Raw genomic sequence first — 12,467 nt, 5'->3', positions numbered from 1 at the left:
ACATACTGCTTTAATGCCCCACCACAGGGCTTTCAATTACACACAAGTTTGAGTTACCCACCTAGCATCAAGTATAGTGCGTGTGAAATAGCGAAGGTACTTGAAAATGGACATGGAATCTTGCAGTTTTAAGATTTCTTCTTCTTTGTATTTAAAAAGTGCCAGGGCAAATCGGAATATTACCTGATAAAAAAAATGTACAATGTTTGGTTCTTTATGAGAACAAAATCCACAGATTCTCATTATTACCTATTATAAAATCAAAAGAAAAGCTCCTACAGGCTGCATTTGAGCCATCTAATCACACCTCCCTCTGTCTTCCTTCCCTGCCACTCCCTGCTCCAACCTCCATTTCCAAAAGCTGCCAAAACATTCTCCTGTGGCTTGAAACCAAGACAAGGTGTTCTTCAGCTCTACCTACGTTACAATACTGTGTTTATAGCATACAAAAATCTTGGAAGTTTTGAGTTCCTAAAGCAATTGTAGAACAAAGACTGCTGGGTCCCTCGAATGCATTTATTAAGTTACTTCAGAGCTAAAATTAAGGTTTGCCTACTAAACAGGTTGTTTTCCAATGCCTTGAATCTTCCCAGCAGGCTGGGGGACTGTTGTTGAAGGCAATTCTGACACCGGTTTGTCAATCAGCTCTGGCACGAGCTGGATTTCCCTTTGTACTGAAAAGGCTTCAGCGAGTCCTGAACTTCGTCAGTTCGTGCCTGGCTGGGTTCACAGAATATTATGATGCTTAAAACTGATTTGAATGAACACGCAAACAAAAATACCAGTGCCTGTTAGAATGCTCAGATGAGGCCAACAAGAAATCTAGCTAGCACACAGTTCCTGTCTATTTTATAACTCTTCTTCTCTCCAATTGCCTACAGCATCTGATTTAGTGTTACCATTGTGTTTGAATCCAACTGCTTTTTTCCTGCACGAGTTTTATTTAACAGCAATCTCACAAGTATGAAACGCATGAACATTCTTTTACCACCACCCCTTAATTTATGAGCTAGGGGCCCAGACAGTCATCGTCAGCTATTCTTTAAATGTCTGCAGCAATAAAACTAACAGTTGTTGCAGTGACAAGCTAGACATTGGCACCTCGTTATAACTAAGTTTTCCATCATTCCAATACTTCTAACTTCTGCTTCCTTCACTTAAGCATTCTTGAGTAGCTTTCATTTTGATATAGTTATTTAAAACCAACTGACAGCTGCAAGCAGGAGTAAACTGCCTATAGCTTTATTTTTCAAAGGTAGAAAAAATAATGGTGGCTGGTGAAAGGAACATACTCGGCATTTAGAATGCTTCCATGTAACTCAAGCTTTTAACTTGCAGAACACAGATAAAATGGAAACTGTTTTGACTGGTTACTTATGCATATCTCTCCCCTTTTTTCCCCTACCTGTGATTTTAACTGACAGGATTCTCAAACAACTTCCCTCCACCTCACACTCAGTAACATCACATCAGGCAGCAACTGAAAAAAAACTTCACTCATTTAGTTCACCTTTGGTCCCTCATATAGGAAGGAGTCCCAGATTTTAAACAGGATGTCGCTAACCACACTGTCCACAAACACCACGAGGAACCAGTTGAAAGTGATAAGAGTGTAGTCAACTTTGTACTGTTCAAAATGAGCATGCAGTCGCGGGAGCTTCTCACTCATTAAATCCTTGAATACTCGCTGATCAACCTAAAGAGATGACAAATACAACGTTATTGCTCCTATGCTTTCCAACATACATATGGTTCAAAGCAGGGCTGTTCCAAATCCATTAAGTGCAAGTTTTTCAAGAGCGAACAGGAAACCAAGGACTGTTTCATTAACGCTTATAAGTCAGATCCACCCAAAACATATGTGGCCACCCCAACGCATGCTGCCCTTGCTGACCCAACTCCTTGCTTCTCAATCCACCCCAGACTCAGAGGGCTCCTCACACACAGATGATGTGTTCCTGCTACAGGTCAGTGGTGCCACACTGGTGTGGGAGCATGGGAGCAGAGGAGAAAGTGGGGAAAGACTGGAGGGAGAAGGCAGCAAGTACCAGAGCATCACCTGGATGCTGAAGAGCGCTACAGTATACACTGTGCACAGTACTGCAAAATCCAATCTCGTCCCTACTCACCCTGACAGCCCATAACAGCCCACACACCCCCAATCCTAAGGAAAGAAAGGATAAACCAGCTTGTTCTATGTTGTGAAGCTAATAATCAGAATGGGGGTTACAGACTGGAGCTCCATGCGGGTTACTGAACAGTAATTTCAGTGTTATATTTGAATCCTCATCCTAACAAGGGCCCTGGTGCCTGGAACTCACCTCTGCCAACTAAACACATGCCCCAAAATGCCTGTCAGACAGTTTTTGACTGGCTGCAGTTTACAGAACCAGGCTTTACTTCAGCAGAGCACATACCTGAGATCCTAGCAGAGTCTTGGTATAATAGTCACGAGGCATGAAAACTTCCACTATTGTTACTAGGCACCAGAAAGCATCTTCCTGTTCCAGGTACAGAAGTGCAATTGCTACCAATCTGAAAACAGTGTTTATTTGCAGAAAAAGGTTATTATAGTATCACAAAATGTATTAAGAACAATTGCAGTAAAGCCTTTGTTTCTATTCAGCAGAGAAATGTATTAACAGGACAGCACTAAACAGCAAAGCTGTTAAGTTTAAGATGGGGCAATGAGATACAGCCTCGGCCACATCAAGTAGTTTTATTCAGTTTAATAAGAAAACTAATAAAGGCAAAACCAAAGTGATTTGCTAGAAGCCATTTTCCCAGGAACTAAAGCAAAATAGAAGCTTCCAAGCCCTACATATACTACTCTGGTTCCCACACTTTTGTCTTTCCTTACTGAAGGGGAGAAAGAACAGACGGTTCTTGCATTTCACACATAAGCATTTTAAGTTTAGAAAAGTCCCTTGTAGCAAGTCTATTTTTATCTTAATGGATATAAATCTTTTGTCATTATCCACCACTGTCTTTTCAGGAAAAGAAAAAACCCTAAACTTTTTCAAATATTAAACTTGTTCTAATAATTTCCTAAAGTAGGGGGAAAAAAACAAAAAAACAAACAGCAGCAGCATTCCTGGGTTTTGGGTTTTCTGTTCTCAATGAGTATTCTGAAAAAAAAAAAAATCAGATAATAGCTTCACATTGCTGATTGTTGTTTGAATACAAAAGGTTACTGCCAGTATATTTCTCCAAGTAAACTTGTTTTATTTCTGTGTGCAAGAGGAGCTGTAACAGCCTGGACTGTGCCTGATGTCACACAGCTTGGCACAGTGATCACACTTTAAAAGCTTAAGAGGACCAAAGCAAGTAATTAAATATTTAATTTGCTTTTAACTCATGCAAGTATACCCAAAGGCAGAATTATTTACAGTATGACAAAATATAAACCCAAAGATGTCCCAGGATAAAGTATTGCTGCACGGAAACTTTAAATTTAGCAAAAGCACTTCTAACACCTTCCAGTCGCCAGAGATGTATTGCTATAAGATACTACTTGTTACTACATTACTCACTACGTCTACTACTACTACCACCACCACCTCACTTTTTGTAGTACATCACTCACTGCCATCACTCACTTTTGTAATACATCACTCACTTCGTCAGTGGCGTTTCAAATCATAAGGCTGTTCTAGTTCTGAAGTTTTTTGCCCTATTCTAGTAAATAAATTAATTAAGATTGACACGTATAGTACTTTATCACAAAGACAAGGGGGAATGTTAGACTAACACCTGCTTCAAATAACATCTTCCTTTACTACAGATCTCAAAGTACCAGAACTATTTGGGCAAACACCAACTGCAATAACCTCATTTTTTTCTTAGCCTTCTCACATGAGAATCATCCTTAAATTGATTACTGCAACTCCGACTGAAGACATCCTGAAGGCAATGCTGAAGGTTGTGGCCTTAATAGTACAAAAAGCTTTCAAGCATTTAGTTCTGCTTGTTAAAAGGAAGCAAAAGCCTAACAAAGTCTATCAAAAGCATACAAAAGATCCCCCACTACTGACAGGAAGATGATGTAAAACTACATTTAAGTAGTGCATTTCTTATGTGAGTTAATTCCAGCTCCAGTTCTTTCACTAAGCTGATTTCACAAGTTTTATGATCCAAGTCTTCTGGTTTTTATTGCTTTAAAAATGTGATAGCTGTTTATTAAAACATTATACGTTATGAAGATACAACCCGTAAGACAATTTTTTGTCCAAAAGCATGTTGCTATACATGTGTGATCTAAAAGGCTCATCTACAGAGTTTCACTGTATGGTTGTAACTCAAGATTTGCAAAATCTTACCTGTTGAGCCCTTGGCAATACCCTATATCAGGATTTCTCCACGAAAATGCCAGCAGCACATTTCGCAGCTTCTGGATCCCTTCAGATGTTGGGGAGGAATAATGTTTGTTGTTTGGCAGAGTCCTCAAAAGATCCAACTCAATTTGTTTAGATGCAGGATTTTGTTTTTCCAGAGCATTTTGAAGCAAGGTTTGGAAGTACCCAGGAACAGTGCTGTCCTTGAATTTTTTAACATGGAGATTGACGCACCATTTCCACATCTTGGAACGGTGTTCATGGGGAATTCCTGATCGAATAAGATTCTTTAGTTCTACACAGCGCATCATCTCTCTATTCATTGTGCTTGCAAGATAGTTTTCCCATTTGACTCCCGCAGAGATCTCTCGATTTTCACTGAGAGAAAGCGATCTCAGGTCCAAAGCTCGAGATTTCGCTACTAGTTTCTCCTCATCATCGTCCTCTGGGACTGTCTGAAAACCATATATATCATATTCACTGAAAAGGAGGGGAAAAAGAAAAAGGCTTTTAAAAATGTGTTTAGGAGTCCCGAAACTCTCAAGTTTCTACCTTAAAGTTACTTGAAATCTCTCTCAAGCCACCCCCCTAGTTGTTAAGTTTTAACTTTTATTATTTAAATATTTTTCTAAAGTCTGATTATTTTTACAATCCCATATACAAAAGACTGTGCCCATATTCCACTGTATCTTACTACACAGATTAAGCAGTTTATTTCAGAACACAATCAAGTTCAAATGAATTCATGTCTCCACTAGCTCCCCTTCAACAGCTATATTTGAGTCAAAGCTTTATACTGCAACTCAAAATAATAAATGTATTTATACAGAGAAAAAGATTTAATGACAATACTGTTATTCATCACAGGATATACGTGAAAAAAAACCCACAAATCCTGCAAATATATCCTCACTGTGTTTTCCAGTGTTAGAACCAGGCCAACTGACCAACATACACAAAGATTTCTTTTGATAGGACAAAATTACCTGACAAGGTGTGGTTTGAAAAACGCTTGTTCCGGCTGTTCACTAGTTTCTGCTTTCAAGGCATCTTCCAGCAACTGTGTGATGACCTCCCGAGCAGGGCTCTGCTCCTCAGAACAAACAGGAGTTTTCATTTCTTGAAGCAAGATCAAGTATTTACTTTCTATCTGACAGAGCTTGGCTTCCAAGCTAGTATACTGCAGAAAACAAGATATGATAACGTCTTCAGAAACTCACTTGGGACTACACTTCTTTTAAAACATTCTATTAGTTTACGTTGCTTAGAAACCTGTAAGTCAAGAACGCTCAGCTTTACCTTCCCATTTTTGTAGCACCAGAAAACATAAAGCAATCCTTATATGTGGAAAATAAGTTATATATGCACTTTATTACACTACTGTAAAATTCTGTTTATAAGGTACTTGTGAAAGAAACCTCAGATGCTTGAGGGTCTTCACAGTCTTTTAAAGCAGAGTAGGAGGCCAGAGCCTTTCTACCATGTGTGTTTTCACATGTGGAAAATCTGAGCACACTTTGATTATCATTACAGCGTCTGAAGGACAACTCAACCCTTCTGTGCTTTTAACGCGACAGCTTTAGTCTGTGCATGTTTGAACAAAAAAAAACTTCAATGGAATTTTAAAAATAGGAGTTAGGTAACAGCACGTAAGAATTGTGAACGCACACCTCCAGGAAGGATACAGCGTTTAGGCTTGGCTGCCATGTGCATCGTTTCCAAGAAAACAAAAGCAGACCTTATCAAACCATAGAGAGAGGTACCCTGCCTTGGCTAGCAAGGTGCGCACATTTTCCTAGCTTCGGGCAATGGAAACCTTCGTTATTTAATCGTAACTTTTCTACACTCCATTCATCTATACAGAAACACTTAAAAGAAAGTTCCAGTCATCACGCCCAAGTCATCCCTTGCGCTCAGAAGGAAAAGCTATACTCTGTGACATACCAAATCCTTACACACGATGTCCTTTGTGTACTTCAAGAAAATTACTACAGCCTTAATTCTGAGAAAACAATGTTTTCAGAGCTATACATGCCTGCGTTCATAAGCAATTAAACATCTCAGTGGTTTGTATGGTTTTAAAGTCAGTTATTTCTTTCAAGAATTCACTCACAAAGACTGGCCTGCAAGGACTGGATTTGGGGTTGGTTTTTTTTTAAGCTGTCACATGCTTAAATACATTTAAGTCATTCCATTTCCGTTCCAAAGTTACGTTCCCTGAGTAGATTTACAGATGATTTTTTGACAACTGCTTTAGACACTGGCAAAGTGAGAACATGCTGTGTTAGTCTGACCTTTGCCTGCCATTCTCTCTCTCTTGCTTCTGCATTTCTTCGTAGAGCAGAAAGTTCCAGAATCTCCTTATTTAAAAATTTATTCTGGGTCTTATAACCCTGAAGATTGTCCTGTTGATAAAAAAAACAAACTGGATTTTTAATGAAGATACTTTACAAGCAGCAAATACCTATCAGAGAAAAGTACTCCTTAAAACACAGAGCAAGCAGCTACAAACAGGATTTATCATTAAAAATATCAGGATCAAATCAAATAATATTTTTTATTCTTCGTGTAAGTCAGCCATAGGCCAGATACGAGCACAGAGGCAGAGAAGGCGATGCCGTGTCTCACTTGCCCCCTCTTCCAGCACTACAGTCCGAGCAGAAGGCAGCTACTTGTGATGAGGAGCAGGCCTGGCCCAGCGAGGATGCACCAGGCAGGACAGAAACATGCTGAACACACCACGGTGCTGTGCATCAGCCCAAAGCACGGCCCATGCGACACAAGCACTGGGGGCAAATACCAGTCCTCATTTAAAGCACAAGCCTGACGTCTGTCTCCATAAAAAATAATCAATCCTTAGCAGTAAGCTTCCTTGCCCGACCTACTCAGCTCCAGGCTACAAACACTACCTCGGAAACCTGAGGTTGTGGGATGAGGGAATGTTGGTGCCTTCCCAACAATTACAATACCCCCACACTCCAGAGCATCTACAAGCTTTGGTCTGCTTTCTGCCAAGGCCATCGATTTCTACTTTCAGTTTTATTTTACAGAGCTTTCTAGGCTCACATGTAGGAAAAATATAAAGGTCTATGTGTATTTTAAATGATTGACTTGTATTCTAAATCCCTTGGAATAGTAAATACAACATTTACCACAAAGCGAGAAAGCATGTTTAAAGCAAAGCGGGTAACTTCAATAAATCCATAAAGAGCTTGACACATACACTGAGGTAGGTTAGAGAGAAAAAAAACCGCACTAATCCCATCTGGAACACTAATAGTAAAACAGGTTCTTTTACTCCTCCTTTTTTCTTCTCAAGGCCCCCTTTGCCCTTCCACATGCTCTTTGTTTCCTCATTTTTTATATTTAAAAAATATTTAAGAAAACAAAAAAGGCAAGCTTTCAGGTTGTTTTCCTCCATGCTTATGTCTTCTCTTACCCTCACTGTTTCCTGTTCCTTTGATTATTTCTCACATCACTCCTCCTTCACACCAATGATTAAATTACTGTACTATAGACGTACAGACCAGCTCAAAGCAGACAAGTCTCATTTAGACCACCACAGAACAGTTTAACGTGTAGATTCCAAGCAGAGAAAGCCTCAGTTGGCGAGTACCTTGGAGAACTGCTGTAGTGATCTCCTCAAACAGTATAGCAGACTAGAAAGTAGATTTTATAGGGAGCAGAGATTCCCCTATCCACCAAGAGAGAGACATTGCTCTTACTTTTAGTCTATCCAGTTCCTGCAGTTCCTTATTAGCACAGGTGGCCATGGAAGAATTTACTGCTCCACTTTGAGAGGATGTACTGTCCTCACATTCACTGAGCTGACGAGAAAGTTTCATGATCACTTCATCTTTAGCTTGAATTGTTTCCATTAACATACAGAGCTGCTCATTGAGTTCTCCAACTTTACATTTCAGATTCTTTACTTCCTGCTGAAGACTATCTTTTTCCAGATTTAGCTTTTCAAGCTGGTTGTTGAGACCTAAAATCTGGTCATCTTTTTGGTGCAACAACTCTAATTTGTCTTTGGGAACCCCCTCACAAAGACGGCTTGTGAAATATTTATCATACTGGGAAGATCGGACCGTTTGCTGCAGAAGTCGCACAAGTTCCTGGGAATTTAAAAAAAAAGAAAGATTGCAATTAAGTTTCTAAGTTTTATAACTTGGATATCTAACATCAAGCAAAAGAAAGCTTTGAAATGGGTTTTGCATCTGGTGGTGGTTTTACCAAAAAGGAAGCACTTCCACGACATGATTCCTAGTAGGCTACACCTTACAATGACCGCCTATACGGATCATTTCAATGCCTTTCACTGAGCTAAGGATCCTGCCTAGAAAGGGTACAAAAAGTTTGGGAAGAGTAGTTGACAGCTGTGGCCCAGCAGTGATCTGGAAGCCCAAAAAGGCTTACTTGAGAGAAGCCCTGTTTTGAGAAGAAAAACAGGAGGAATTAAGCCAGAAAAATTAAGAGGTGAACATAACAGAATGGAAAATGGAAAGATAACTAATTGCTCTCTTCCCTAAAAGACAGGAAGAAAATAAAAGCAGGAAAAAAAGAAAAAGATGTAAAATCCGATCCTTCTTGTTTCAAGGCTTTTTGTAAACCAGGTTCATTTAGCACCATTATTTTATAACATTCAACCACCCTTAATGCCTTTAGATGGCCATGAAAGGTAAACTCACAATCACCTGCCAGATCCGTTTGCTTTGCGCACTTTGCCTGAAGGCTTAATTACCTTTTGGCTCAAAAGATCTTTCTTTAGCTTTTCCAACTCTTCTTGCTGGCTTTGATACTTCAGTTGCAGTTCAGAAACAAGTTTGTTGCCATTACCAGAACACCACTCCGTTGGAGAAGAGTCACTGCTGTTCCGGCTTTTTGTTGATCCAATCATGTCTTTTAACGGGCGCCTTGTTTTGTGTGGAATGCGGCCAAAATCGAATGGAAAAGCTGAACTAGTCAGTCCTGCATAAAACAATTTCTTCTAGTTCAGTTCACTTAGTAAAAAGGCATTTCAAAGCATTCAGATTTCCTTTTAAAAATATGGTCATTAAAATCAGACTCTAAGCAGCATTTAAAGAGCTCGATACAATAGTGTTAAATAGGCCTCATTTTCCAAGTCGCTTCCTTTGGTGGGAAAAACATAAATCTCAGTCTTCTCCCAGATAAAAGCTTTAGCTCATAAATTAACACTTGAGAAATAAGACATGAAGTGAATGTGAACTTTATGATTCATTACAGAAAATAAAAGGTACCTCTATCTATGGCAAAGTAAACTTTGCTTTCAAGAATTAATAGTTCAGAAGCAACTGGAGAAAAAACATCATCAGTATCACACCCTACTCTTCTCCTAAGAGGCTTTCTGTGTAAGGTTTCACCTCCGTTTATACAACCACGAGAGTATTCTTAGAGAGAAGGATGCTTTCTAACAGATTAAATCACTTGGATGTCAGCTCAAGTGCTCTCAAGGAGCTGTAAAAATGCCTTCACAAGGTTATTCCAGACACTGGTCAAGCGTGAGGATCAGCTACAATGCACAGATGAGCTATCACTGCATACGCATCCCTACTTTTCCCTATTTCAGAAGTGAGCCAATATAACATGGATTTACATACTTTGGAGTCTAAAGGCAATTCTGCTTCAACGGGTGACACTCCACTAAGCAATCAAAAACCTCAACATTCCCCTTCATCCTGCAACTCTGCAGCTTAAGTGACAAAACTAAAGACGGTAACATGCTCAGGGGACCTGAAAGAGTGGATGACAGGGCTGATGCGATTGTATCTGCACAGCAGGGGACTCCAAACACATCAGAAGGAAGTAATTTTCTTAAAAGAACTTAGAGAGCTCTAGATGTGATTTGTGAAGAAAAGATAAGCTCCCGCTTATTTCCTGGAGACAGACACAAGGCAGTACACCATACTAAAGAAGGCAAGGCGTATGCTCCGCTCCCTCCCTCCCATGACTACCTTTATTTCCTTCTGCCAGGTGTTTCCTCTTTTCTTCCAGGGTCATTGACTCCTCCAATTCTTTTGGGGTTGGATCCAGCAATTCCCACTCTTCGGTGGTATAAAATACGCTCTTGCGGTTTTCGTTATTTCCTTTTCTTAAGGAGGACATTGAATTTCTGTGAAAAAGACAGCACGAAAAGCAATAAAGATTTCTCCATTTTCTGTTCTCTTTATAAAGGGTTTTTCAGGACAACCACTGCAGTCGAAACAGCGCAAACTAAACATAAGCTAAAATACAGGCAAACCCACTATCAAATAAAAGCTCAAAAAAAAGCACATCCTACTAAACAGCACCTGCTATCAACAGTGTCAAGAACAGAGTTATTTCTCTTTAGCAGGATATTAATATTTAGGAGACCACTATGGTCTTCTGTGTCATCTCCATTTTATCCTTGTTTTGGCAGCGGAGAAAGACAAAACAAAATTAAGATTTAGAAGCAGCGCCTCTTCATTGATCAGTTATTGTAGTCTAGAATTTTGGGATAACTGCCAAGCATTAAACAGAATGGCATGCAGTTAAAACGCATTTATGTTACAGTTTCCTATTCTGGATTAATATCAAACTGGGGATCATCCAAGAGACCTGCTGTAGCTGAATCGCTGATGACAGGCTCCTTAGCAGTTTTCCTTTCATAAGATGGAACATTGCCAGTTATCTGCAAGAATATTTCAGAGGCAACCACTGAATTTCAGCCAGATAATTCTATATAAGAACAACACGTTTCACGAGCAGGATGAGATTACCCTACCCAGCTTCCCCCCAAGTCATCATGCACTCAGAACTCCACACTTACATCCACGACTATTGTGAAGGCTTGGTTCAACTAGAGCAGGAAGTTCTACATTAATCCATATGAATCAGTTTAATATTTAAGTATAAATTTGGAAATATGTTCAGTATCTCAGCATTTTCTACACAGTCCATATAAGGAGGCCCACAAGGATGCTTTCACTCAGCCACATTCTCTCTCTCCTTGGTATCCCAGCCTTTAGTAGATTAATCTCTATTATACCTTCAACATCATTTGATAATTCAACCCAGACTTTCAGCTTCATGAGAAATTTAACATCTCAAAGTGAACTCAAAGCTAGTCATTACGCAGCGCAAAATTCCTATAGTCTAGTCAACTGATTAATAATCAAGTACAATTTAAAAGTAATCCTAAACTATTTCTATCTGCAAACTTGACAAAGACTGAATTATATTACGCATTTAATCTTTTTTCAGAAAGAATCACAACTAGTGTTGAGGACAAGAAGCCTCATTTCATTGTTCAGACCTTCTATTTGGATTAAAAAGAATCCCTGGGCAATGACTGACATATTTCCTAGGGCACCCAAAATTGTCACCTGGCATCTCTACAGTTATTCTCTGGAGAGCTACTGATCTCTTATCATGCAACTCCACCACGGCCTGTTCTGCTCTTCATCAAGTTCAGTATTTAAAGCCTCTCTGAACACCACCTATTAAAGCTGGAAAGACCACAACGAACAAGAAATCAAGTGACTTCCAAAAAAGCTTCTCCAAAAAATGCTGTGAGGCCCATGAACAGTCATAGCTGATGCTTGTTAAGGGCACTAAAGTAGCACTGCTTCTTTGCTTTCTATTAGATTAAAAGTAGGCAGTTGAATTTAAAAAGTAAATATTTATTTTCCTAAGCAAGTATGACAACTACAATCACATACATGATGCAAGACCCGATCATATGATCTAATGATTCTGCATTTTTAAATATTTTGGGTTTAAGTTTTATTTTATGATTCTACAGCTTAAGGTTACTGTAATTCAGTATGTTCCAACTCTATCTTCCACATAAATGACAGATACAAGGAGCTGATGGCATAAAGATGAAAACAAATTCAGGCCTAAATGTCTATATATGCCAGTTAGTACTAGAAAATTGATTTTAAAAAGTGGAAAAGCATGATTCAACTGTAGTTGCTGTAAATATACACACAGCTTAACTCCAAGACATATTCTTCACTTCTTTCCAATCACTGCTACCTAGGATGCAAATGCAGTTGTTACAACAGCAGCCTCTCTCTCTACTAAACACAGCACAGATGTATTGAGGAGGAAGGATAAGTCTTTGTTTAAGACACCTATTAGGTTCTC

General features: G+C 39.3%; 1 protein-coding gene across 4 annotated transcripts in view; it reads right to left on the bottom strand.

The window, feature by feature from the left end:
* The window catches only part of TBC1D2B (TBC1 domain family member 2B), a 34,674-nt gene that overhangs the window by 5,588 nt on the left and 16,619 nt on the right, over positions 1–12,467 (bottom strand). For all 4 annotated transcript variants that reach the window (XM_054077122.1, XM_054077123.1, XM_054077124.1 and 1 more), the window contains exons 4-12: positions 10,310–10,467; positions 9,079–9,305; positions 8,060–8,452; positions 6,629–6,739; positions 5,321–5,514; positions 4,320–4,814; positions 2,418–2,535; positions 1,511–1,696; positions 62–183 (exon numbers count right to left, since the gene is read on the bottom strand). In XM_054077122.1, the coding sequence (XP_053933097.1) occupies positions 62–183; positions 1,511–1,696; positions 2,418–2,535; positions 4,320–4,814; positions 5,321–5,514; positions 6,629–6,739; positions 8,060–8,452; positions 9,079–9,305; positions 10,310–10,467 (2,004 nt within the window). The remainder of the gene's footprint in view (positions 1–61; positions 184–1,510; positions 1,697–2,417; positions 2,536–4,319; positions 4,815–5,320; positions 5,515–6,628; positions 6,740–8,059; positions 8,453–9,078; positions 9,306–10,309; positions 10,468–12,467) is intronic.

Source organism: Cuculus canorus, chromosome 12 (assembly GCF_017976375.1).
Source record: "Cuculus canorus isolate bCucCan1 chromosome 12, bCucCan1.pri, whole genome shotgun sequence".
NCBI classification, from domain to species: domain Eukaryota; kingdom Metazoa; phylum Chordata; class Aves; order Cuculiformes; family Cuculidae; genus Cuculus; species Cuculus canorus.
Note: the sequence above shows the minus strand (reverse complement) of the source record. Positions and strands in the feature narration are given on the sequence as shown.